The sequence below is a fragment of the Tursiops truncatus genome, chromosome 16, assembly GCF_011762595.2.
Source record: "Tursiops truncatus isolate mTurTru1 chromosome 16, mTurTru1.mat.Y, whole genome shotgun sequence".
Taxonomy (NCBI): Eukaryota; Metazoa; Chordata; class Mammalia; order Artiodactyla; family Delphinidae; genus Tursiops; species Tursiops truncatus.
The window spans coordinates 6015439-6039140 of record NC_047049.1 but is presented as its reverse complement, the minus strand read 5'-3'; the positions used below and the strand labels follow the sequence as shown (position 1 = coordinate 6039140).

At 46.0% G+C, this 23702-nt stretch overlaps 1 protein-coding gene across 1 annotated transcript in view; it reads right to left on the bottom strand.

Annotated features, from left to right (window-relative positions):
* ADAM12 (ADAM metallopeptidase domain 12) overlaps positions 1-23702 on the bottom strand; it is a 390012-nt gene that overhangs the window by 126126 nt on the left and 240184 nt on the right. Inside the window, exon 4 of the mRNA XM_019940251.3 lies at positions 12089-12167. Coding sequence (XP_019795810.2) covers positions 12089-12167 — 79 coding nt within the window. The remainder of the gene's footprint in view (positions 1-12088; positions 12168-23702) is intronic.

The following is a 23702-nucleotide window of genomic DNA, read 5'->3' as shown; positions in this document are numbered from 1 at the left end:
TTCCAAAGACCACCTTGACTTTGCTAAGAAAGAGGGCCGGATGGGATTGAGTGGCCAGGGAAATCCCATATCATGAAAAAGGGGCCAAGATGATCTCTTTGTCACTGAACAGAGGACAAAATTTTGGGATCATCTGAAAAGGCAATTACAGGAAGGGAGTGCTGTAGTACATTTGTTATTTTGACTTTTTCTTATTGATTCTGGAAGTTCTTTATATATTCAGGATATTAATTATGTGAGAAATGTCTTCTTAACTGACTTACGATATCTTTTATTGTATTTATTACAAGAGTTTCCAATTCTTATACAAATTTATGCATATTGTGTATTGCTTAAGATGGCTTTCTTCAACGTTATACATACGTCCTCTCTTATTTGCTTCTATTTCCTAGAATTAGTTCTTAGAATTAGTTATTTAATCTAAATTGGAATTCATTCTTGTGGAGGTATGAGGTTGGCCTCCAACCTTCTCCACAAACTAAGAGACAGCTGTTCTTCACCACCATTTTCCTTTTCTGACTGATTTGAAATGTCACCTTGTCAGATATCGAATGCCCACATATGTCTGTGGCTCCATCTCCATGTTCTCTATGCTGGTCCACTGAGGCGAACCTCCATCTGTCCATTCCTGAGCCAACACCACACTGTTTTAATTCCTATTATTCCATAGGAACATTTTGATATCAGAGCAAGTTCTCTTTTCTGATTGTGATTAAATTCACATACCATAACATCCACCTTTTCAAAGCATACTGTTATGGGTGTTAGTACATTCATAATGTTGTACAGCCATCACATCTAATTCCAAAACATTTTCATCACCCCGAAAGGAAACCTCACACCCGTTAGCAGACACTTCCCATTGGCCACGCCTGGCAACCACTAAACTACTTCCCGTCTCGATGGGTTTGCCTATTCTATTCATTGCATTGCGTTTCACATTAAGTGGAATCACACAAAATGTGGCCTTTTGTGTCTGGCTTCCTTTACTTAGCAGAATGTGTTCAAGGTTCATTCATGTTGTAGCAAGTATTAGTACTTCATTCCTTTTCTTTTGCTGAATAAAATGACATTGTGGGGATATACCAAATTTTGTTTTCCCATTCATCGGTTGCTGGGGATTTGGGCTGTTTCCACTTTTAGACTATTATGAATAATGCTGCCATGAACAGTTATGTACAAGTTTTTGTGTGGACATATTTTTTTGGTTCTCTGGGGTCTACACTATGGGTAGGTATATGGTTATATATCTGTAAGTGGGATTGCTGGATCTTATGGTGACTCTGTTTGCATCCTGAAGTACTGCCGAAGCTTTCCCAAGCAGCTGAACCATTTTACGTTCTCAGTGTATGGGATGAAGGTATGAACGTGTCCACACCCTCACCCACATTTGTTATTGTCTATGATGTTGATTACACCCATCCTAGTATATGTGAAGTAGTGTCTCACTGTGGTTTTGATTTTCATTTTCCTAATAACGTAGGACGTTGAACATCTTTTCACATGCTTATTGGCCATTTATGCATCTTTTCTGGAGAGACGTCTGTTCAAATTCTTTGCCTATTCTTTGTTTTTTTTTTTTTTTTTGTCCTTTTATTGTTAAGTTGGAAGAGTTCTCTATATACCCTAGATTCTAGACCCTTACCAGAGATATGATTCGCAAATGTTTTCTCCCATTTTGGGGGTTGTCTTTTCGCTTTCCTGATGTCTTCTGTAGCACAAAGCCTGATCATTTTGATGAGGTCCAAGCTCTCTATTTTCTTAATTTGGTTGCTGATGCTTTAGGTGCCGTATCTGTGAGACCCTTACCTAACCTAAGGTGATAAAGACTTACATCTACGTTTTACGAGTTTTAGAGGTTTAGCTCTTACATTTAGATGTTTGATTCACTTTGAATTAATTTTTGTATCTGCTTAAAGTAGGGCTCCAATTTCACTCTTCTGCATGTGGATTATCCAGGTGCCCTGAACCATTTGTTAGAAAACGATTCTTTCCCCAATTCGTCTTGGCAACCTTGTTGAGAGTGAGTTTTCTTTTGATACTATTTTTTCTTCAGAAGTTTCTACAGTATTATTGCCTATTTTCTCTTTCAGGTGAATTTTAGAATCAAATTTTAAGCTCTGCAATAATCCTTTGAGATTTCAGCTCGACTAATTTGAATGTAGAGGTCACTTTAGTCAGGATTTGTAGTCTTCAAATAAAAAGTTTTTCTATTCATATACACGGTATGTCTCTCCACATAATAAGGCCATTTTTACATCCTTCTGCCTAGTTTTAGATGTTTTTATTTTGAACGGCTTTGGAAAGTTTTCACTTGGCTTATGTCTAGGTATTGTATAGGCTTGTTGATATCATAAATAGGGTCTTTTTATCTATTACATCTTATACACGGTTATTTTTAATGTAAAGGAAAGCTTTTTTATTTTTTAAAGTTGATCTTGTATCAGAGACTCCTGCTGGGCCATCTTATCAGCTTAACAATTTGTAGCATAGCTTGGATTTTTTATGTTGTTGACTATACCAGCTGGAAATAATGACATTTTCTGGGCCTCCTTTTTGACCCCCATACAACGTTGAGGAGTGGGGTGGCCCGGTGGCCAGGGACAGAGGTGGGAGAGGGGATTGCCCACAGAGGGAAAGCACACGCACAAACATGGGCAACGGGGGAGGGGGGCAGTTCAGGGAGGGGCTTTGTCTGCTTGGCTGGGAGATTCAGGCGTGGAGGCAGACTCACTGCCCCACGTCTCCTCTGGCGAGGGTGTCCTCTTCAGTGGGCACGTGGTCTAGGGAAGGGGGCACGAGGGATAGTGCTGGGGGATACTGCCAGCCAGCCGCCAGGCATCCAGCCAGGCCATGGGGGACCCTTGCTGCCAGCCTGCCTCTTCGGTTTCCATGGGAAGTAACTTTGGAAAGGCTCCATGGTTCCCCCTCTCTAGGTAACTCTAGCTTTGGGTACTTAAGGGAGTCATGATAACAATTCTCTAAACATGGGGAGGTTGTGTAACTGGATTGTAATGCCCCAGGGCATCAGAGCGGCCTGGTCCCCTCTGCCCAGAGTGGGGGGATTTCAGCCGTGGGAACCCAGCAGACATGTTGGAGCTGAGATGACTCAGGAAGTGAAGGGACCCAGTTAGGCTAGCTAGGGGAACGAGCACCACTGGTTTTTGACTTACCCATCTTTGAGGGTCCTGTACATTAAATAATTTGCTCCATTTTAGATAACTGTGAAATACTGCTATAGGAAACCAAGTATTGGTTAAAAAATCAAAAACCAAATGGTGACAATAGTCTTAATGACCAACCTCTGAAATTTCAAACTCATTTATTCTCAGTGTCGATTTACTTTTTAATAGATTACTCATCAAATGTGCTTTCAAATTAAATACCCAGAAATATAAGCTTATTAAAGAATGAGCTGAGAACAAATTAGTATAAAATTAATTTCCAGTTCAACAACTAGGCTGCATTATTGCTTATAAAAGAGGAGGGGGTGAAGAAAAAAAGAGGAGCGGGTGGATTCTAGCTCTTGTACTCTGGTCCTTAAACAACCCCAACTCTCTTAGTCAGTACCAGAGTTAACACCTCCTTTCTAAGCTCTAAAACTACCTTCTGTTCATCTTCAGACAGTTGACTAGCAAGCCCATTGCTCACTCTTGACTATTACTAGAACTCCAAGTTCCAGATCCTCCAGGACAATTGCAGTCTCATGAAGTTTTGTTTTTTCAATATGATTAATTAAATGTTTAAACAAATGTGATTTGGTTTTTATAATATAGAAGTCATCATATAGATAAATTGACAAATCAGAGAGACAGACTCATCACACTAGGTGTCACATAATTGGTTGGGGAATTTGACCACGGGGAGTGGAGGAGATGTACGTTCCTACTCCTCTGGGGGGCTTGATTCCCTTTGGCGGTGGCCGGGGTCGAGAGAGAGAAGTGCAGGCAGCATCACATGGGGCCAGCAGTGCCCACTCAGCAAAGTCTCCAGGTGAGTGTGTGTCCGCACGTCTGAGAGCCAGGTTGCCTCCTATAGACTGATGTTAACAGGCGGGAACCTGCCAGGCCTTGTAGATTTGCAAACGTGTGGCCTGTTGGATCTGGATGTGGCCACACCTGTGAGAGATGCAGGCCTCCACCATGCCTTGGAGGTCTTGGGCCCCAGGGCCCACTGGATCTGTCGATCACAACAATTACCCTTGCAAGCCTCCCCAACTGCATCCCCTCCAATTGCCTCAAGAGAGCCAAACCATACCGTCTCTTTCTTTCTCTCATGCTCACGTCTCTAAAGACGTGGCTGAACAAGACATCATCTTATTTGCACAGTCGTCTTGGCTTAGTTCTGCTGATCCGATACATTCTCTTTCTACCAGCAAAACATAACAGAAAATAGTCCCAAACATGCATAACCACAAAATTACATCTTTTCCTTTACAAAACCTCTAACCATTTATTTTATATACTTATTACTTAACCTAATGCATTTCCCCCCTCCGGTAAAATAAACTCTCCTTCTGTTTAATACTATCAATCAAATATAATGGTGGGGAAGAGGATATAGAATAAGAACACTTGAGCTTGAAAATAGTAGCCCTCAACTCTATGCCATACGGGAAGTAAAATAAAAATTCTGTTACCCAACTCTCAGTGGACTAGAAAGAAAGGAATTTTATACGCTAAATAGCTAACAAAAGTGGCCTGACCTCGTGATTAAAAAGGCCCCGTGAGCAGACAAATTCCATTAGGGAGTAAGCTGAGCGAAAATTATTTTCCATGTTCTTTTCCTTGGGAACTTTAAAGGGCCTCCCCGGCTATATGCAATGTGACAAACGGTCTTGATTTAGCATTTGAATCGCACGGTGTTGTAGCTGGAAGGGAACTTCAGGCCGTCCAAGACCAACCTTCCCTGAACAGATGTGGAAACTGAGGCCCTGACTGGTTAAATAACTGTCTAAGGTTACAGAGCTGGTTCATGGCAGAGCAGGGACTAAAAGTCAAGCCTCTCGTCCCCAGGCCGGACAGCTCCCCGCCACATCTTGCTGCTATGAACATGTGCCCTCGCGATGAAAAGTTATCACCTAAAATCCAAACTCGGACGGAATACTTGTTCAAGTACAGCAGAGCCTCATCACTCAGGGAATCCGAGGAAAGTAAAGTCGTTTCCAGACTCAGAAATATCTGCAGATAGGAGGGGTGTGAGGGTGAGTGGTGTGTGTGTGCACACGTGCATGTGCGTGTGCCTGAGCTGCTGACCTGCGCTTCAGCACACCTATGGTCCAGCCTTTCCTCCCCTGTGTGGAGCATCAGGCCCCCACATACCAAGGGTTTGCTTGAGACTGAAAGAAGGTTACAGTGCATTCAAGCAAAAGTGACTCTGCAGCCCCGTGTGTTTCTCTGACTGACATTACGCTTTCCCCTGAGAGTGTACGGGACGGATTGTCGAGAAGTAAGTCAGCACACCCATGCTCCCTAGGCCATGTCTGCTCCCAGCTCTAACAAGAACCGTGTCTGCTTAAAAGATTGGGAAGGACCAATCTCAGGGGCTGCTCACGTTACTTTGCGGTGCTGGCATTCGGCAGGAGAGAACGCAGCTTACAAAACCATGTTCACGATCTTTGGGAGTACCCTGCAACCTGGGCCGGGAAACAGCACCGCTGTGCTAGTGAGCGCGCTGGACCGATCTGGAGTTGGAAGTCTTGTGCTTTGAGACTCAGTCTCTATTTTTAATTTGTAAAACGTGATTGACACTTGCTGCCCGGGGTCTTAGGGATCGAATCAATCTGTGAAATGTGTGTCCTTGTCACAGATCTGGGATATGACAACATGTACTTAAACCCATTATGCTGTAAGCGCTCACTTTTCTAGAAGCCTGACTGTGCGCCAGGTTCAGTGTCTGTTTCGTGTTCACGGTCCCGGCTGGTTCAGGGCTCAAGCTGGGATTTTAGCCTGGGCAGGCTGCCTCCCTGGCTTCTGAACCCACTCTCTACACACAGCGCTTCCAGACAGAAGGCTGTCCCAGAGCCTCTCCTGACACCCTTAGAGAAGGAAAGTCACCGCACCTGAAGCTCCTCTGGGAACTCATTGCACATTCCATGTGGATTTGGCTCCTAAAGCGTCTTCGCCACGGGTGCATCGTGTTGTCTGTGGTCAGACGGTATGTTCCTTGAGGATGGGGAATGTGGCCCCCTCCCTCCTGTACACCGCCACATGGCACTAGACCTCACTCAGTTCCGCTGGACTTCAGAGTGATGCACTCAGCAAATCCCCAGAGGGCTTTCTGCCCCTCCCTGTATCCCAGGACAACAGGTCAGCAGAGCATCCTCTGCTCTCCCCAAGAAGTACCTGCTGGGTCTCTCTCTTTGCCAACGAACACCAGCCCATCCCTGAATCCACCTCGCTAGTTTTCTATACTAATCCACAACACAAGCAGCACGGCCATGGACATACAATAGACACGCTCCAGTGTTCTGTCTGCATCATAGTGGTGAGGAGCTCAGATTCTAGACTCAGGCTGTGAGAGTCTGAATCCTTATTAGCTGGGGGCTTAGTCTAGTTGCTCAAGTCCTCTATGTCTCAGCTTCCTCATCTGGGTGTAAAAATAGCAGAAACTGATTTATCGCGAGGATCAAACAACAAAATGTGTGCAAAGCGCTTCGCACAATGCCTGGCATGTTGTTGGTGCTCACTTCAGGTTACATTGGGCACTCAACAAACATTTGTTGTTGAATGGGTGTATAAATGAATGAGTGAATGAACGCATAGCATGAAGAGGCAAGGTATGTCACCATGATGGAATGGGAATACTGGTCTCAGAACTTTGGACTCGATGAAGGAGGCACTGAGGAAGCTCTCGATGATTTGTGAGGACTGAAACACAAGTGCAAAAGGGAAGGGCATAGATAGAAAAATGCTCTAGAAGGATCACGTAGGCAGGAGTGGTGGCTGCATTAAACATAGGTGAGACGAGAAGTGGGGAGGAATGTCAGGTGGCCATGACAATCTTCCAGCCGAGGAGAAGGGAGGAGCTGAGCTGCAGCAGCAGGTATGCCAGCGGATCAGGAAGGGGGGAAAGATGGCTGTGAAGGTGGAAATCAACACAGGACACGGCGAGGACCTGAGGGGAAGAGGGGGTGCGTAGTGCCTTGGTCAGTGGGAGGACGGAGCAGCCTTCTGAGACAGAGGCAAGCCCGGAAGAGCAGATGAGTTAGACGTGCAGAGAGTATGGAGATGTTAGGGAAGTTAAGTCCATTTTAAATCATTTTTTAAGAATGTGATAACAGGCCTAGCTCGTACCTAGTACCTGTACGAGACGAGAATGGTCTCTGCCTTCCCTCCTACCCCCAGAATCATCTTCCATCCTCTTCAGACGTTCTCTAACAGAGATGGGATGTAGCTGACTCTCAAATACCCATTTGCCCTGACATGTTCAGTCCTAGCCGATTGTAAAAGGTTCTACTCTTTTTTGATAGGAAACACATTTGCCATGGAAATGAATGGGATGTCACTCAAATAATACTTTTGATCAAGATATGGGATTTCATGCCTGTCTGATGGTCCAGCCTCAGTTAATATTGAAGGTCCCCTTTGGACGTCTATTATAGGAAATGTTTTCATAAATTTTTTGAATGAGAAACACATACAACAAATGGAACCCTTCAGGTGTAGAAGGTCAGATCTTTTTCCTTCTCGCCTTCTCCATGCCCATGGTCCCAGCAGCCACCATCTCCTCTTACCCGGGCTTTGGGCTCTTCCACGAAAGCCAACTGCCTGACCTTGCTGGATCTCTGCTCTTGACCCTCTGATGACCTTCAAGCTGCAGCCAGTGGAATCTTCCAAAGTCTATCCCTAGTTATGACATCCCCTTGGTTGACACTTTTTAATGGCTTCCTCCTCCATGACAACCAAATTGTCACCTTGGCCTCCAAGTCCTACATACTCTGGTCCCTGTCAAATTGTAGACATTCCCCCACTTCCAAGTAAAAGTTGGCATCAGCCAGAAACGTCCTTCCCTTTCCCATCCTCTGGTTCATGCCTCCTTAAACTTCAGATCTTGGTTCACATGTTCCTTCCTCCATGAAGTCTTCCATGATTCCTTAGACTAGATTAGGCCCCTTCGTCTTTCCTCCAGTGCACTTAGCACAGATTTTAATTTGGTCTGTGATTCTTGGAATAATGTCCGTCTCTACCCTCCAGCTCCATGTGGGTCTCCTGTCTGTTTTTATCGTCAGTGGGAGTCACAGGGCCTGGCACAATGGGGATGCTCAGTTAACATGCATGTAATAGAAGGATGTGTTTGGACCAAAGCACTGACAGCGTTTAGGAGACTTTCTGGAGGGCATTCTGGCCTTTCCCAGAGTTGTCTTTTGGGATGTAGACAACATAAATATCATGGGCATTGTCTCCCACAGGCCTTATTAAAAGAGACAGTATAAGACATAATCTTCCCTTAGATGTGGCCAGCAAGGGCTTAAGCCACAAATATTTCATCCTGTCAGGATAATAGAGAGAGAAAAGACAGGGGATCAATTCCAAAATTAAAATCAGCCACTAGTTTGCTTGTCAACCAGCTTACACTGATTGTTGAGAGATTAAATTTAAAAAAGAAAGATGCTAGCGAAAAAGTGGTTCTTATTTTATATATAATTTTAAATTTAGGGAAATCCATTGTGTTCTGACTTTGGGGGAAAAGGGGATGAATCAGCACATTTCTTTTTGTTTCCCAGCCCGATTCAGTAGAAACAAAACCTCCAAAGCTGCATCTGTGTCCTCACCACGAAAGACAGTTTATGAGGCCCTGAGCTCCCCTTAAAGGGTTTCTGCTGGAAGATGGGCTGTCTAGGGCTAAGGGTTTTCTTTAGTGAACGAGATTGTTCACCCATCTTTACAGTAACGTGGCTGACAGCTCAGAACAGGCACTCAAAGGAATGGGGGAAGGTGGCCCCAGATTACGAGAAAAGTCACTGTTTTTCTAATTGTAAAAGCAATATATGCTTGCCGTTTCTGGAGGTTTCGGGTTGCCGATTAACCCAGCCTCCAGTTGGTTCACCTACTGAAGAAAGATTCCAAGAGTCCAATGAAGATCAAAAAACACTACGAGCTTAACTACTTCTGAAAGAGGGCTTTCTGGTATATTCCATCAGAGGACACAACTTAGGTCAGGGCAGAAGTGAGGCTTCCTGCGATTTCTAACCCTTGTCTCCCCTCATCTCCCCACCCTGCTCTCATTAGCCAAGCCTGAGGACCCATCTTGGTGAAGCTGGTGCCGCAGCAGACCATTGCTTGGAACCCTCCACAGAGGGGCCGGCAGGGCTCAACCACACTCGGCCGAGGGAAGACAGCAAGGCTAGCTCACGGCCTTTCCAACGCAGGGGCTCTGCCCCTTCCCCAGTTAGCAGGGACCAGCGGTTGCCAGGACTTGCTTCCTCTCGCCCTCCTCTCCCTGAGAAGATGCTTCCATGGGGAGGAGTGAGGGGGTGAGTCAGGGTGGGGGGAGGTGTTTGCCTGTCTATACAGTGACCTCGTGGAAAGATGAGAAATGTAACCTGTCCACCACCCCATATATACATCAATCAGCCCAAACAGAAAAATACGGAGTCTCCACCAGAGACAACTACCATCAGCATTCCAGTGCCCTTCCATCCAGGCTGTTTTCTAAGATGCCTGGATTTATAGCCTTCAGCCTTCGCAACCCAAGTCCCAAACAGCCCCAGTGGCTGCTGGACCCTCGTTTATCTAGTCCTCCATTTCTTCTTCTCTCTTATCATATGTTTTCTTCCCAGATGAGAAAAAAGGACCAAAAATGCCCTAAGAAGAGGAAATTGGTCAGGGAGATGGAGACAGAAAACATGAAACTATTAAAATAACTTTGGAAGAATATCTTACATCTTCTAGATGGTCTGTAATCAACAAGCACCTTCACTATCATCTATAAGGGAGATTCGGAGGATGTGAGCCTACCGTCAAGTATTTCTAGGATCTCTTTTTTCTGTTTCTATTCAGAACAACAATTTACACTGTAAGGAGAGCTTTTGTGCTAATTCTAGAGGCGTATAAATGACATCCTCTTAGGAGAAAAAAAGAGAAAAAAAAAGTCAAATGAAGTCAGGGCACCAATGATTACTTATATCTCAGATGGACCCTCAGGTCTTCTTTTGTGGCCGCCATCCTTATCCTGTGCTCCAGGGTCATACAGCTATCTGCCTACTGAACATCTTTACTACGCTGTCCCACCACAGGCTCAGTAGGGACAAATCTGTATTCACTGTCCCTTCCGCCTTCTAAAACCAACAACTGGTCCTTAATGACACCACTGGGAAACAAACTGCCCATCCCATGGCTTAAGCAGAAGGGGGAGCATTGTTGATGCTTCTTTAGTTTTTTTTTCCCCTGTATTTTCACTCTGGAATTTTTATTGGACCTATTCTGTTCTCTTTAAAATAGTTCAGATTCTCCTCTGACTTTTCTATGATCTCGCATTCCTGGAGGTGCTACTTCTCATTTCCCTTGTCATTTACGCTGGCTTTTGTTAATCGTGTGTTTTGTAATTTTGATTTTGGGTCATCTTTGATAATATTCTTCTTCTTCTTTGTTTTTGACCTGGGAATCTCAGGTACCCTGGGCTGTAGAAATATCCCTATAGAACTATTTTCAGTTGACTTCAGCTTGGGCCCATGGGACGCAGGGTTGCTGATTTGGGACCAGTTCTGAGGTCAACATTTACTGGGAATTCCATTCCTATGCTGGTATTAGAAATTTGAACACCAGTCCACCCCATTCCAAATATACACTTTACGAGGCTAGCTCGGGTTTCACTTTCTCTATTTTTTATGAAATCTTTGTTCAATCCAGGACACCTGGAGACAATTCTCTCTGTTGCCCCTTCTCTGGACTGAAGTTTTACTTGTCCCTCTTTTCACAGAGGAAGCATCTCTCTGGGGCCCCAGCCTTTGCGGGATTCTCATTTGCAGATGCCCACTTCTTTGGTCCCAACCCCCAAGCACGGGGTCCTCTCTCTGGGTCCTGAATAGCCCGTTGGGGTCCTGCGACCTCAACTCACCAGCTTAGTGCTCTGAGCTTACATCCCTGGTTTGTTTCTGCTTCCCAGGGATTTCTTTGACTCTCCCAAGCTTGGTCAGGCATTAACAAAAATTCTGCCGACAATAATGGCTACTTGACGACATTTCAGTTGTAAATGTAAAGCCTTTCTCTAAGATTATCCTTTTTAAAACGAATACCCATAGCTCTTTATTTATTTATTGCAGTACGCGGGCCTCTCCCGTTGCGGAGCACAGGCTCCGGACGCGCAGGCTCAGCGGCCATGGCTCACGGGCCCAGCCGCTCCGCGGCACGTGGGATCTTCCCGGACTGGGGCACGAACCCGCGTCCCCTGGACCGGCAGGCAGACTCTCAACCACTGCGCCACCAGGGAAGGGAAGCCCCACCCATAGCTCTTTAAAACAAGTAACCATCCTGGTCCTCAGAGGGCAGCAACTCTCTTTAATGCCCACATTCCCACCTGGGCCTGAGCACACTAAGCGTTTGTTCAGAGGAAAAAAATGAATAAAGTTCGCATCTTGTCTAAGTTACATGTAAAACTTCAGATACTAGAAAAGCTAAGAGGTGATAAATGTCACATTCCAGTAACAACCATGATATAGAATCATATGGACACGGTGGATACATTTAGGAAAGGTTAAGCAGAGTCAGTTTTCCTTTGAATTTCTTTAAGGGACTTACAAGTTTAATGCAGCCAAGTTCAGCCCAGGGGTGACTGCGTTCTGAGCCGTCTCTAATTTGGGCTTGGTTTCCAGGAAGGATTCGCCCAGCTTAGCATCCCACGGTCACTGGCAGGTGGGTTCAGTGTCAGCCTGCAATACCTTCAAGGACTGTCCTGGCACAGGCCTGGCCAAAGCCGCGTTTTTCTGGAGTTATAATGCAATGCCCAAACCGAAAGCAATGCTCAAACTCGTCTCGGGGTCTAAGTGAAAGATCTAGGCCTGTGACTTTGCTTAGAATAAAACAGCTACAGAGTTTAAGCACAGATCTGATAGCAGAGTATCACGGTGGTCCAAGCATGCATGACTTACTGTGTAATTTCGGATGAGGGAGACATCAGTGCCGTCTTGCAGATAGTGGGTTTCTGTGAAACCGCTGGCAATGAGGCCTCTGTGGAGAAATAAAAACAACATAAAAGATGAGCGTAGAGTCGCAGTGATGTGTTGCTTGTGGATGTCTAGGCTGTAGCGTGGCATGGATCTGATTCCCTCCTTATTTGACAGATGACCTGCTGAGGCTCCCGTAGGGCCTTCACCTGTTCAGGTTACCCAGGGAGAGCCAGGATGAGACTCAGGCAGGTGAGATTCAGATGCATGTGCTTTGAACAGTGGCCCCCAGAGTCCACGTGGTGCTCTCCTCACCCGCTCCCGCCTCATGCCTCCAACACACACAGGCGTGTGTGTACACGTGCACATGCACACACGTGCACACACCCTGCTACGAACAGCACACGCAGATTTCTGAGTTGGGAGAACCGCCCTTCTGGAAGTCACAAGGCCCCACTAGCTAGAATCAGCAGCTCAGCTACCCGCTGGAAAAATAACTTTGGACCCACAATATTGGCCCTGCTACTTCTCCTGCAGGTGAGGGAGCCAGCTGTCAATATTAAAATGTCAAAGGATAGTTTAAAACAACGAGGGGTTTCCCTGGTGGCACAGTGGTTGAGAATCCGCCTGCCAATGCAGGGGACACGGGTTCGAGCCCTGGTCCGGGAAGATCCCATGTGCCGCGGAGCAACTAAGCCCATGCACCACAACAACTGAGCCTGGGCTCTAGAGCCCGTGAACCACAACTACTGAGCCTGTGAGCACAACTACTGAGCCTGTGCGCCTAGAGCCGTGTTCCGCAACAAGAGAGGCCCCCGCTTGCCGCAACTAGAGAAAGCCCACAAGCAGCAACAAAGACCCAACGCAGCCAAAAATAAATAAATAAATTTATTTAAATAAAACAACAATGAAATGTTAGAAACAGTGCTGTAGGAGGTGAGGAAGAATGATTTTGGACACGTGGAAATACTGAATTTCTAAGATGACTTGGTAGAGAAGCAACACCTAACTAAAACTGCATGCAATCTACTACATCTTCACTGATGGTAGCAAAGCCTGAGTTTGTTTAGGTTTTAGACTATTTTGTGATTTCTGCTGTCACATGCACATTCTATCCTTCTCAACATCACTGCAACAAGTATTTCCTGTGCACCGACCTACGTGCTGGGTGCTATACCAGCTGCTGGGATATAAAGATAAATAAGGACACTGCCTGGTGAGGTGACAGACAAAACATAATACAGTGAGGGGAGGGCTGTCACAGAGGCAGGGACAGAGTCTTACTGGGTGAAAGGACGCACAGCAGGTGGAGGGTAGTGAAAAGGGGAGGCTTTAGAGAGAACACAGGGGGAGTCAGCCAGGCAAAGGAGGGCTGGGAGAAGGGGATTCCAGACAGAGGATGGCAAGGCCAGGAGACCCAAGGGTCTGGAATCTGGGGAGCCAGGTTGGTGGGAAGAAGAGAAGAGCTCTAAACATCTCTGGATTTTATCTGTCTGGGCAATAACGAGTCGAGAGTTGTTTTAAATACTGGACTTTGCAGGAGGTGCAGTACGCAGCAATGATGCTGTCCGCCCTTCCCTGTCCGCCCAGGGAATGCACTTTGCACCACTAGGTTCTGCTGGGGTCGCTCCACCCCCAGTCCCGAGATGAGTGTGGGACCCAAGCTAACCAATCTCTAAGCTTCCCTGCAGCCTGCCTGGAGCTAGGGCTTCTGGAGAAGAGGTCTTTCCTCTTTGTTCTCAAAGCTACACACAAATGCACTCAGGGCCTCCTTCGGCCTGGCCCTGGCTGCAGGAGGATGCTGCCCCGGGGAAAACCCAGCCATCACCAGCTGCGACAAAGGACAGAAAAGAGGAAATCTTCCAGCTGCCTTGGGGGCCCACTTTGCCTCTCCTTTTCCTCAAGAACCCCCTCTCTTTTGCTTCAGCTGGTTCCAGTTGGGTTTTGCAACCAGAGTCCTGATAAATGTGGAAGGGAAGAAATCAAAGTGGCAACGCTGCAAATGTAACAGATGAGAGAGCGTTTCTTACAAAGTCAGATTTCTCAGACCCTCCCCCAGCCGAGTCCAGAACTGAGAGTCACCTCCCCGTTTTATATGGGTTTCGATTTATTTAGGACATGCCTGGTTTAAATCAGTTAGACCCTCACAGCGGGTCTGAGTCGCACTCCACTTAACAGCGAATGTTTGAGAAGACAGTGCCAGAAATCTAAAAGGCAGGCAGCCTCTCACACTCACTGACAAAGCTCACAGACCCTTCCGCACCCCTCACTTTTCCCTCTGCTCAGGAGGAGATAAATCTGGCTGGAGGAGGTTAACCTCCCTTCGGCTTTTGGCCTCAAATTCCCATCTCCTAAGCGTCCCTCCTCGGGGTGCCACAGGGCCCCCGGGGCAGGCTCGCTGCCAGCAGCCCTGCCTGGAGGTCAGAAGCAGAGGAAGGAGGGCGGGCAGGGGGGGTGATGGGGGTTTGGAGAAGGAGCTGGTGGTCGTGCTTCACGTGGCCGAGAGCTTCAGGAAGGGGTAGGAGGCTGGCGACCTTGCCGGGGCAGCTGCAGCGGTGGGCCCAGGAGGTGGGGACAGGGGAGATCATGGACATTTTCCAGAGGGTGGTTCTAAAGGGGAGCAGAGAGATGGGGTGTGAAGAGGCGAGGGGGTCATCTAAAGGGACAGGCTGGAGAGATGGGGGCAGAGAGGGGCAGGGGGCAGAGCTGCAGAGCAACAGGTGGCCGGTGCCCAGAGCACAGGTGACAGCGAGGACAGAAGCCATCGCCTGAGTGAGGTGGGACCCGTCAAGGCCTAACGGTTTTGGTGAAGGAGGGAGCTTAGTAAGCTTCAAGATCACAGAGAAAGGCGAAAAGGAAAATTTAATATAATTGAAATTATGATTACTTATTAATGCTTTACTATTCAATGATCATTTTATTTTACTTATCTCTTATGAATAATTTAGTAATTCTGTTCCTAACAATGTTGGATCCTCCTTTTGGACAAATCAAGGTATATGAATACACTTAATACTAAGAACCGTAGCACAAAGAGGAGGAATTTGTAGACCAAAGACAGAGAACTGCAAGGCTTTCTAACTGAAAGATGGATGTCCGAGAAGATGATTCCCTTCACAGAGGAGAAACACGGAAAATCCGTCTGGAAAGCCGGAGATGTGGGAGGATGAACATTTGGTAGACTGCAGTCAGCGAGCTGGTGGACACCAAGAATGTGGGGCTTTAATGGCAGTAAAATGAATGATGAGGTTTTAAAATGTCACTCAGTCCAGTAAGACAAAGACCCATGAATATTTCTGCCTAAGAAGCCCCACTGTTTTTCATTGTGTCCAAATGCCACTTAAACAGAAGTACAAGCACCCTCATACTTTGAGTTCTAGCGAGTTCTTCAGTCCTATCCTATGTCTCCTTTTATTGACAGAGGTTGAAATGGGGGCTCCTGAGGACAGCCTGAGAGTGTCCCCCTACAGCTAAGACACGGAAGGACACACCCCTTTTTGAGTTTTCCTCAGAGTCTGGAAAAGAAACGCCGACACAGCACAGACACACTGACGCCACTGTGAGTGGTACATCTTCCCACGCGGAGCCCAGACGGGGTCTGATGCTCCGTGAGGACGGAGGCTCGGCCTTTCCCACAGCAGCCCCAGGACGGAGAGCTCAGAAAATCCAGAGCTTTCTCAAGCCTCAGTTTCCCACGAGGGACTGGAACAGGAGATGGAGGGAAGCCACGTGGCCTGGCCTCTGAGGCCGACGCTCCGTCCTGTGGGTCTGGGAACTGGGACTTGGACATCCCCACACCGCTATCAGAACCCATCCCCTCTCGACTCCGATTTCGTCTCAGTGCCAGGCGGTCCACCGCATGTTTCCCTTAGGCTGTGAAGAGCCCAGGGCGGTGACAGTGTCCAGGTCCCACGCTGGGGTCATACCACTGCCCCACTGAAAACCCTTGAACGGCTCCCCATCCCACTTGGATACAATCCCAACGCCTTCCACCACCTCCCAAGTGCTCACAACCTCACCGTCCTAGTGCATGACGCCTACCGTCCTTGTGGCTCGTTCTCCCCCAGCCAAAATGCCTTCTACCTCGTTCTAGAACATTCCATACCCTCTCCCCCTTAGGGCCTTTGCATTTGCTCTGCCTTGTGCCTGGACCATCCTCCAGCTGGCTCTTTTCCATCCTACAGGTATGAGTTTAAACATCTTTGCAGAGGGCCCTTTCCAGGTCATCTGATCTCAGTAGCCTCCACCACCAGCATTCTCCACATCACAGACCCCCTTCGGTTTCCTAGTTTGTTTATTCACCTGTTTATTTATTCATCTATATCCCCTCAAGAATTTAAGCCAAAAGAAGGCTCTGTGCTCACTGTGACCCCACGCCCAGCCCAGGCACTGTGATAAGCCCTTTACACGTATTGCTGGGTTCTGGCTCTGTGGGTTAGCTGCTAAGTTTATCCCAACTTAAAAAGGATGCCGAGAGACAGGGAGGTGAGCTGACCTGCCCAAGGTCACACTGCATACGGTAGCATCCAGGTGGTTTTGCTTCAGAACTTGCTCTCTTACTGTGTGGCGCTGCCTTTGGGGGCTGGCCAAGGATAACTGCTGAGTGCCTGCTATAGGCGCTGTACCAGGTGCTGGATAAATACATGCTGAGCGGGATAACGGATGGATGGATGGGTGGGTGGGTGGATGGGTGGGTGGGTGGATGGGTGGACGCATGGATGATTGGATTTGAGGGGACTGCTACAGGCACACTCTCCCTTTGTCTAGGGCTATCCCCTCCCAAACCCAGTAACACGTGACTCACATCCCTCTTAGGTACCATGACCTGCCAAGGAGCCATGGCTGAAACTGGGAAGGCACGCAGTCAACGTTCTCTGAGATGCGTGTCTAATTTAAAAGGGGCCGGAAGTCAAAGTTCCCTTGAGAAAGCTGAGAAAGGTGGGTGGACAATGGCCATATTGGAAATGTGACAGCAGTGGACCTATTTCCCTTAGATTTCCCCAAGGAGAAAATCCAATTACATGGATTCTGTATGTCAGCAAATGGAGATGGAAGATGAATGCATAATTTCATGAGAACATTCTTTTTCTCTGCTTATTAGATTAGCTGATCTAACGAGGCATTCTGTTCCTCTCTAGGCCAGAAAATAAAATGCCAGGAATTGATTTTGCTGTTTTCCATTTGTTTTCTGTTGCAAGTGACACCTCAATATTCTCTCATTTCACCAACATTTATTGTGTGGGACATTGGGTATAAGACCCCAAGAGCTCACCATCGAGGGGAGGACAGACCCAGAGAGTGATCAGAGCCCCGTGACAGAGATACACCCAAAGCACTGTGGGAGTTCAAGGAAAGGCTTCTAACCCCGGGGAGGTGGTATCCAAGTGAGTCGTGCAAGATGGGGAAGAAGGAGTCAGGCTGAGAGGGGCTTAGTGAGGTGGAGAGGTGGGGAAGAAAGACGAAGAGAGCATTCCAGAAAAAGTTACTACATCCTCAAAGGCATGGAGGCATGGAGGGTACAGGAACAGCATGCTAGTGAGGGATGGGCACAGGGGATGTAAAACTCTATGGTGTTTCAAGTTGTTGAGGTGCAGGGTTTGAGGCGGGGAGACGTGCTGCTGTTCAGATCGGCAGGTTGGGGACAGGAGTCACTGACTTTATCGCGCGATGGGGAACCATGGCAGTGACCTGAGCAGATGAAATCTTTGGAGCTAAAGGCCCCTCTGACGGTCGTGTAGATAAGGCTCTGAGGGAGAAAAGACAAACAGGCAGTGGGAAGGTTAATTAGGAGGCTGGTGTGAGCATAGAAACAAAGGGTCAGACCAGGACAGGAGCCTTTGGGATGGGAAATTCAGGAGATGGGCAGAGTTAGGAACCTCAGCTGTCAACTGAGACGGGTAATTCCTAAAGGAGGGAAAGAAGAGGGTGAGTTCAGCCTTGGCCGTGTTGAGTGTGAGGGGCCTGAGCCCAGTCTTTTAGATATTCCAGCAAGCAGCCGACTCTGTGAACCTAAGGTGTAGGAAGGGGCTTGGAGGGAAGACAAAGATGCAGACGCTCATTTTATGGCCGAGTAATATTCCATTGTGTACATGTGCCACATCTTCTTTATCCATTCATCCGATGATGGGCACTTAGGTTGTTTCCATCTCCTGGCTATTGTAAATAGAGCTGCAATGAAACGAAACTGAGTTATCTGTAGTGAGGTGGATGGACCTAGAGTCTGTCATACAGAGTGAAGTAAATCAGAAAGAGAAAGACAAATACCGTATGCTAACACATATATATGGAATTTAAGAAAAAAAAAAGTCATGAAGAACCTAGAGGTAAGACGGGAGTAAAGACACAGACCTACCAGAGAATGGACTTGAGGATATGGGGAGGGGGAAGGGTAAGCTGGGACAAAGCGAGAGAGTGGCATGGACATATATACACTACCAAACGTAAGGTAGATAGCTAGTGGGAAGCAGCCGCACAGCCCAGGGAGATCAGCTCGGTGCTTTGTGACCGCCTGGAGGGGTGGGATAGGGAGGGTGGGAGCGGGGGAGACGCAAGAGGGATGAGATATGGGAACATATGTATATGTATAGCTGATTCACTTTGTTATAAAGCAGAAACTAACACACCATTGTAAAGCAATTATACTCCAATAAAGATGTTAAAAAAAAAAAGATGCAGACGCTCAGACAGCACACGCTTGCTTTACGTGAGGACGAGTAAAATCTTTTCCTTTCCAGTCGACGATTGTGTTTTCTGATTTCAAAGTCTTTGGATGGATAGGGCTTAAAATGATCATTCAGAATTTACACTGAAACACTAGGATGTAGATACCGTACCTCCTTATAAAATCTGTTGCATTTCTGAAATGATTTCAGTATCAAAATAAGAACCATTATGCCCCAAACTGCTTCTTTTAGAACAATGTTGAAATGATCCTACTCTAAATTTACCATTGTATAATTTAGTTATATTGTTAAATGAGGTGGATTTCACCAAAATGACATCGTTTATTCCCCAAAGCACAGGAAAGCAGGAAGAAATACCTGCTCAGTTTTACATCTGGAAGGGAGCGCTTTCTCTACCCCACCTTTGGAATGAGTTAACTATCGCTCTCTTGTGCTCTGCCAAGGTTCTATTACAGAATTTCCCCGGTTCTGTTCTGTTTCTTGTTGGCTTGTGCTCGCCCACGTTGGGTTGAGCTAAGGGGCAAAAGCTACCTCCCTAAGCCCAGCATGATGCCTAGCTCACAGTAGACGCTTAACCCATACACAGAGGGCACAGACTGAATCGTCATCACAGAAAAGCAACTCAGTTTGGATAGAATGTATTCAAACTAATTGGATCAATGAAAAATTGAAAGAAATTGCTTTCATTTTTAAAATTTCTTACTTCTCTTTTTGGTTTGAAATTGTGGTCCCCGATCGTGGAGGGGGTGTGGGGGGTGTGGATAATCACATTCACTTCCTTGTTATTTCGAGAGTTCCCAGTGCTGTCAGGACCACCCTGACAACTTGACCTCAACGTTAGAACTGCTTAAATGAGAGAAACAGGGAAAGGAAAGCTTAAAGGTTGGCGTCAATGACCTAGAATCTGAAAATCTCAGTGACGACATGTCACCTTTCTCCCATTATTTCTTTGAAGACTATGCGTATGGTTTGCGGGTTTAATTATTCTATGCAGCATATTCAAGCAAAAGCATCATAAGACAGCTCTTGTTTGTCAGTTAACATCAGAAGGCACTTCAGATACTCTCTGCAATTAAATCACACAAACACTGGAGGCTTCAGTGACCTTCCTAGCGAAACCCATTTGGTGTTCAAAGGATCCAACCCAGTTTTCTGCTGAAGATTTACTCCACCGCAAGTTATTATTCCACAAATTACAAAATCATTCATATATAAATTTGGGTAATGGTTTTCTTTTATGAGAATTTGGAAGTACAGCTACAAAGACTTTCACATGAGGGATAAACTGCTTGCAGCGTTAACAAAACGCAGCGCACAATAAAAATTGTAATTAAAAATCATGATCAGGATTTTCCCAGTTACTAAAAAGAATATCCTTTATTGAAAATTATCTATTCCTCAACCAGAGCTAAGTAAAGATAGAGAAAAGATTGAGGAAAAAAGCCAATATGTACCCAGACCGGATTCTGGATTCTTTCATACTCTGGAAGAACTCACTCTGTTTTTTAGTGAAAACGCTAGCCTGGTTAGAATCATGGGACTCTGATGTCATTGGATGTCATTGGATCTTCTGGACTGTTTTATGGAGAGATCAGACAACTGAATAATTCCCTATAAAGACAGTGCATTGAGGTATGAAATGATAGGAAGGAAGTGGAAACTAAGAAAAAGAATCAGAGATCTGGTATTTTCTACATCTGAGCTTTGGTTGAATCTCTTTCAGAATGTGGTTTTCGCAAATATTTATGATTTTTGTTTTCCTTGTGGGAAGAGTCATCATAACCTGTTAAATAACTTATGCCCTGGGTTCTTGATTTGGGGAGTGAAAGCAAAGCACCACCGCATCGCCATCCCCATCTTGTCACCTTCATCAGCTTGTCCACCTCCCTCCAGCTCCTGCCTTTTGTTGGATCAGAGTGTGTCGGGCCCTGGGCCACCTGCTTGTCAACTGCACTTTCTTACTCTTTCTTGGCAGAGACGCCGTGTGGTAGGGACTGTTATCAACTGCCTAACCAGGAAGAGGAAAACACTCAGAGAAGTGAAGTGATTTGTCCAAAGCCGCATAGCCGTGCTGGTAGAGACTGAACTTGTCTCTCTTTGGCTCCAAAGCCAGCCTCATCCTAACCACTGGTCAACACTGCCTTGCCAGGAAGACATGATTCTGAAGGTCTGAAAAAAAAGCAGCAGCAAATCATATTCCCTCTTTTTCTGAAATCATTTTTCCCACAATGCTAATGGGGCTTATGCTGTTTCTCTTAGCACTCAATTCAATTTAGCTATAAAATTCAAATTATTTTTGGTTACGATTTCAGCATTTTGGGATCCCAACAATTTAGGGATCTGTACATCTGTACAGACAATGAAGCATTTACATTTGGTTTTCTTTTGTTATTTTCCATTTACTAAGAGGCTCAAAATGATCAAAACAACTTTTTTTTCCTGGAATTAAAAAAAAAAAAGTTCCCTTTCTCCAGCTCTTTCTCATTTAGTTTCACAAACCATAATAAATAAAACTGTTGATACAGCATTTTAGAAACTGTAGGGGACAATTACGTTTCCTGCAAAATAATTTCTTACTATACTGCTTCCATTTTAAGTCACAAGTACACAGAATTTTGGATCCAGTCCTGTGGCACTGACACTGAAATATGTTGCTATTCCTGACATTTCCGACTATTCAGATGACCCTCTCCATTCATGAAGTGAACAGATTACATATGCCACTGTGGACAGTTTTAGACTCTGTGGAAATCTCTTTAAGAACAGCAGGGCTGATGTGCCAACTGCGTTTTCCAGCTGGAAGATGAAAGCACGTGAAAAATGGTGGGTTCCTGCCTTTATAGCTCCACAGCTGTCATTCTACATGGGCCTAAAGCTTTGGGCTACTTTTCCCCCTCTTAAATGACCATCTGTGGTTCGAGGGTCTTTTGCCTGTGGGCTTACAACTGTTCTAGGCTGTTTTCTTGGGGGGCTGTGCCGCGTGGCTTTCGGTATCTTAGTTCCCCGACCAGGGATCGAACCCGCCACAGCAGTGAAAGCGCCGGGTCTTAATCACTGGACCGCCAGGGAATTCGCTGTTCTTGATGTGATAAGACTGTCTTCATAGTATGAGATCAAGCTTAATGAACGTAATTTTTAGAAAAATAGGGCTGTAAAACAGGAAAAGTTGAAAACCCAGTAAACTATTATTTCCAAAGGTAAATAGAGCCCCACACCCACTCCTCTCAGAAAGGATTGCAAAAATAGATTCCATAGGTTAGCTTCCACTGTGTTCTTCAAACGTCACCGCCAACATAGGCAAAACAGCCGTTCTTTTTAGGCTTTAGAACTTTCCTCTTCCTTTCGAAAAATACCAGTTGGCTGTAACAGCAGCAGCAGTAGATAATATTTGTTTGAACCCTTTACTAGGCAAAAGCACTTTATAGGCATTGTTTTATTTAACTTTTACAACAGCCATAGTCGGCAGATGCCTGTTTGGAGATGAGGAACTTAGGCTCAGAGAGGTTAAGTGACTCATCCATGGTTGCACAGATAGTACTGTATAGATTACCCGATTTTGCCGTCCAAGCTCTTCCTGCCACACTTACACACTTGCCTTTTGTGCTCATCTCCCCTTAAATAGACACTGTATTTAATATGCCAATACCTGACTTTGAAAACAATTAGAAATTGTAGCTTGGCTTGGGTGGGTCTGTCCATTTCCCATTTATTGCCATGGGCTCCAAATGGAAAGGCACAGTTAGGAATGATATGCATCAGGATTCTGTTCACCTCTAGTCAGAGGAATAACCACGTAAGTGTGGTGATTTTATGTGTACTGGTGTAGGGAAGGTTGACACTATTCCATAGAGAGGTGTATGAAAATGTCAGGAGTGCAGGTAAATGAAGAATCAAGCCTATTTATATTTACTCACTGGTGCTAACCATTGTTGGAAAATAATCAAGTAAGTTTGACACCAGAAGCCGAGGCAACTTTATTCATTTCCTAGTTGCCCATCTTGCCCTCCACAGAGGTGGTATGTACGAGCTGCTGCTCACCAACCCCCGTTTGGTCCACGTTGTGCAGAGACATGTTACAACCAGTGGTTCTTTAAATCTTTACAATAACAATGTGAGGTTGGCATTCTGGCCATTTTACGGATGTAGAAACTGAGGCTCAGAGGTGTTAGGACATTTGTCCAAGGTCACAGAGCTACCAAGTGGCAAGAGACTGAGGCTGTTAGGTGCTAACATACGTTACACCCAGTCTGTGGCCATCACTTGTACGTGGAAAGACATGCTTCCCTCCCCTCCAACAAAACCCTTGATTGATTATTCAAAGGACTGCTTTTACCGAATTGAATAACTCAATGGAGGGCACAGAGGGACTGAGGCTGAGAGAAGAGTCTCCCCTGGGCTCAGTGCTACAAGGTTTGGGGGGGGGGTGTGTTCCTTAATCACTTTTGGGGCTCTAGCCTCTCAGGCAGTTCCCGGCTCCCCAAAGGCTTTCAGCCAATATCTGTGGAATGCTTGGGCTGATGATATATTTCCAAGCAATAAAAATTTGAAGGTAGACAAATCTACCTTCAAAATACACCTTTGGCAGCAGAGAATCAACAGTGGTTGAGGGCAAATCTGGTTCTGCCATTTTCTTCTCTTGTGACCTTGGGCATAAAATTTGACCTTGTGTTACTGGAGTTTCCTCATCCAAAATGGGAATAATAGGACATCCTCGTAGGGTTGTTGTGAAGATAATATACATTAAACGCCTATAGCCATGTGCTCAATGAATGTAAGCAATGCTTATTTTTAGTAAGCTGGTCAGCTTCTACCAGTCTCCCCGCCCATCTCCCTGGTCCAAGTCACCATCTCCCACACCCGCCCTTCTGTGATGGCCTGTATGCCAGCCTCCTGTTTTTACCCTTACCCCGTTCCCA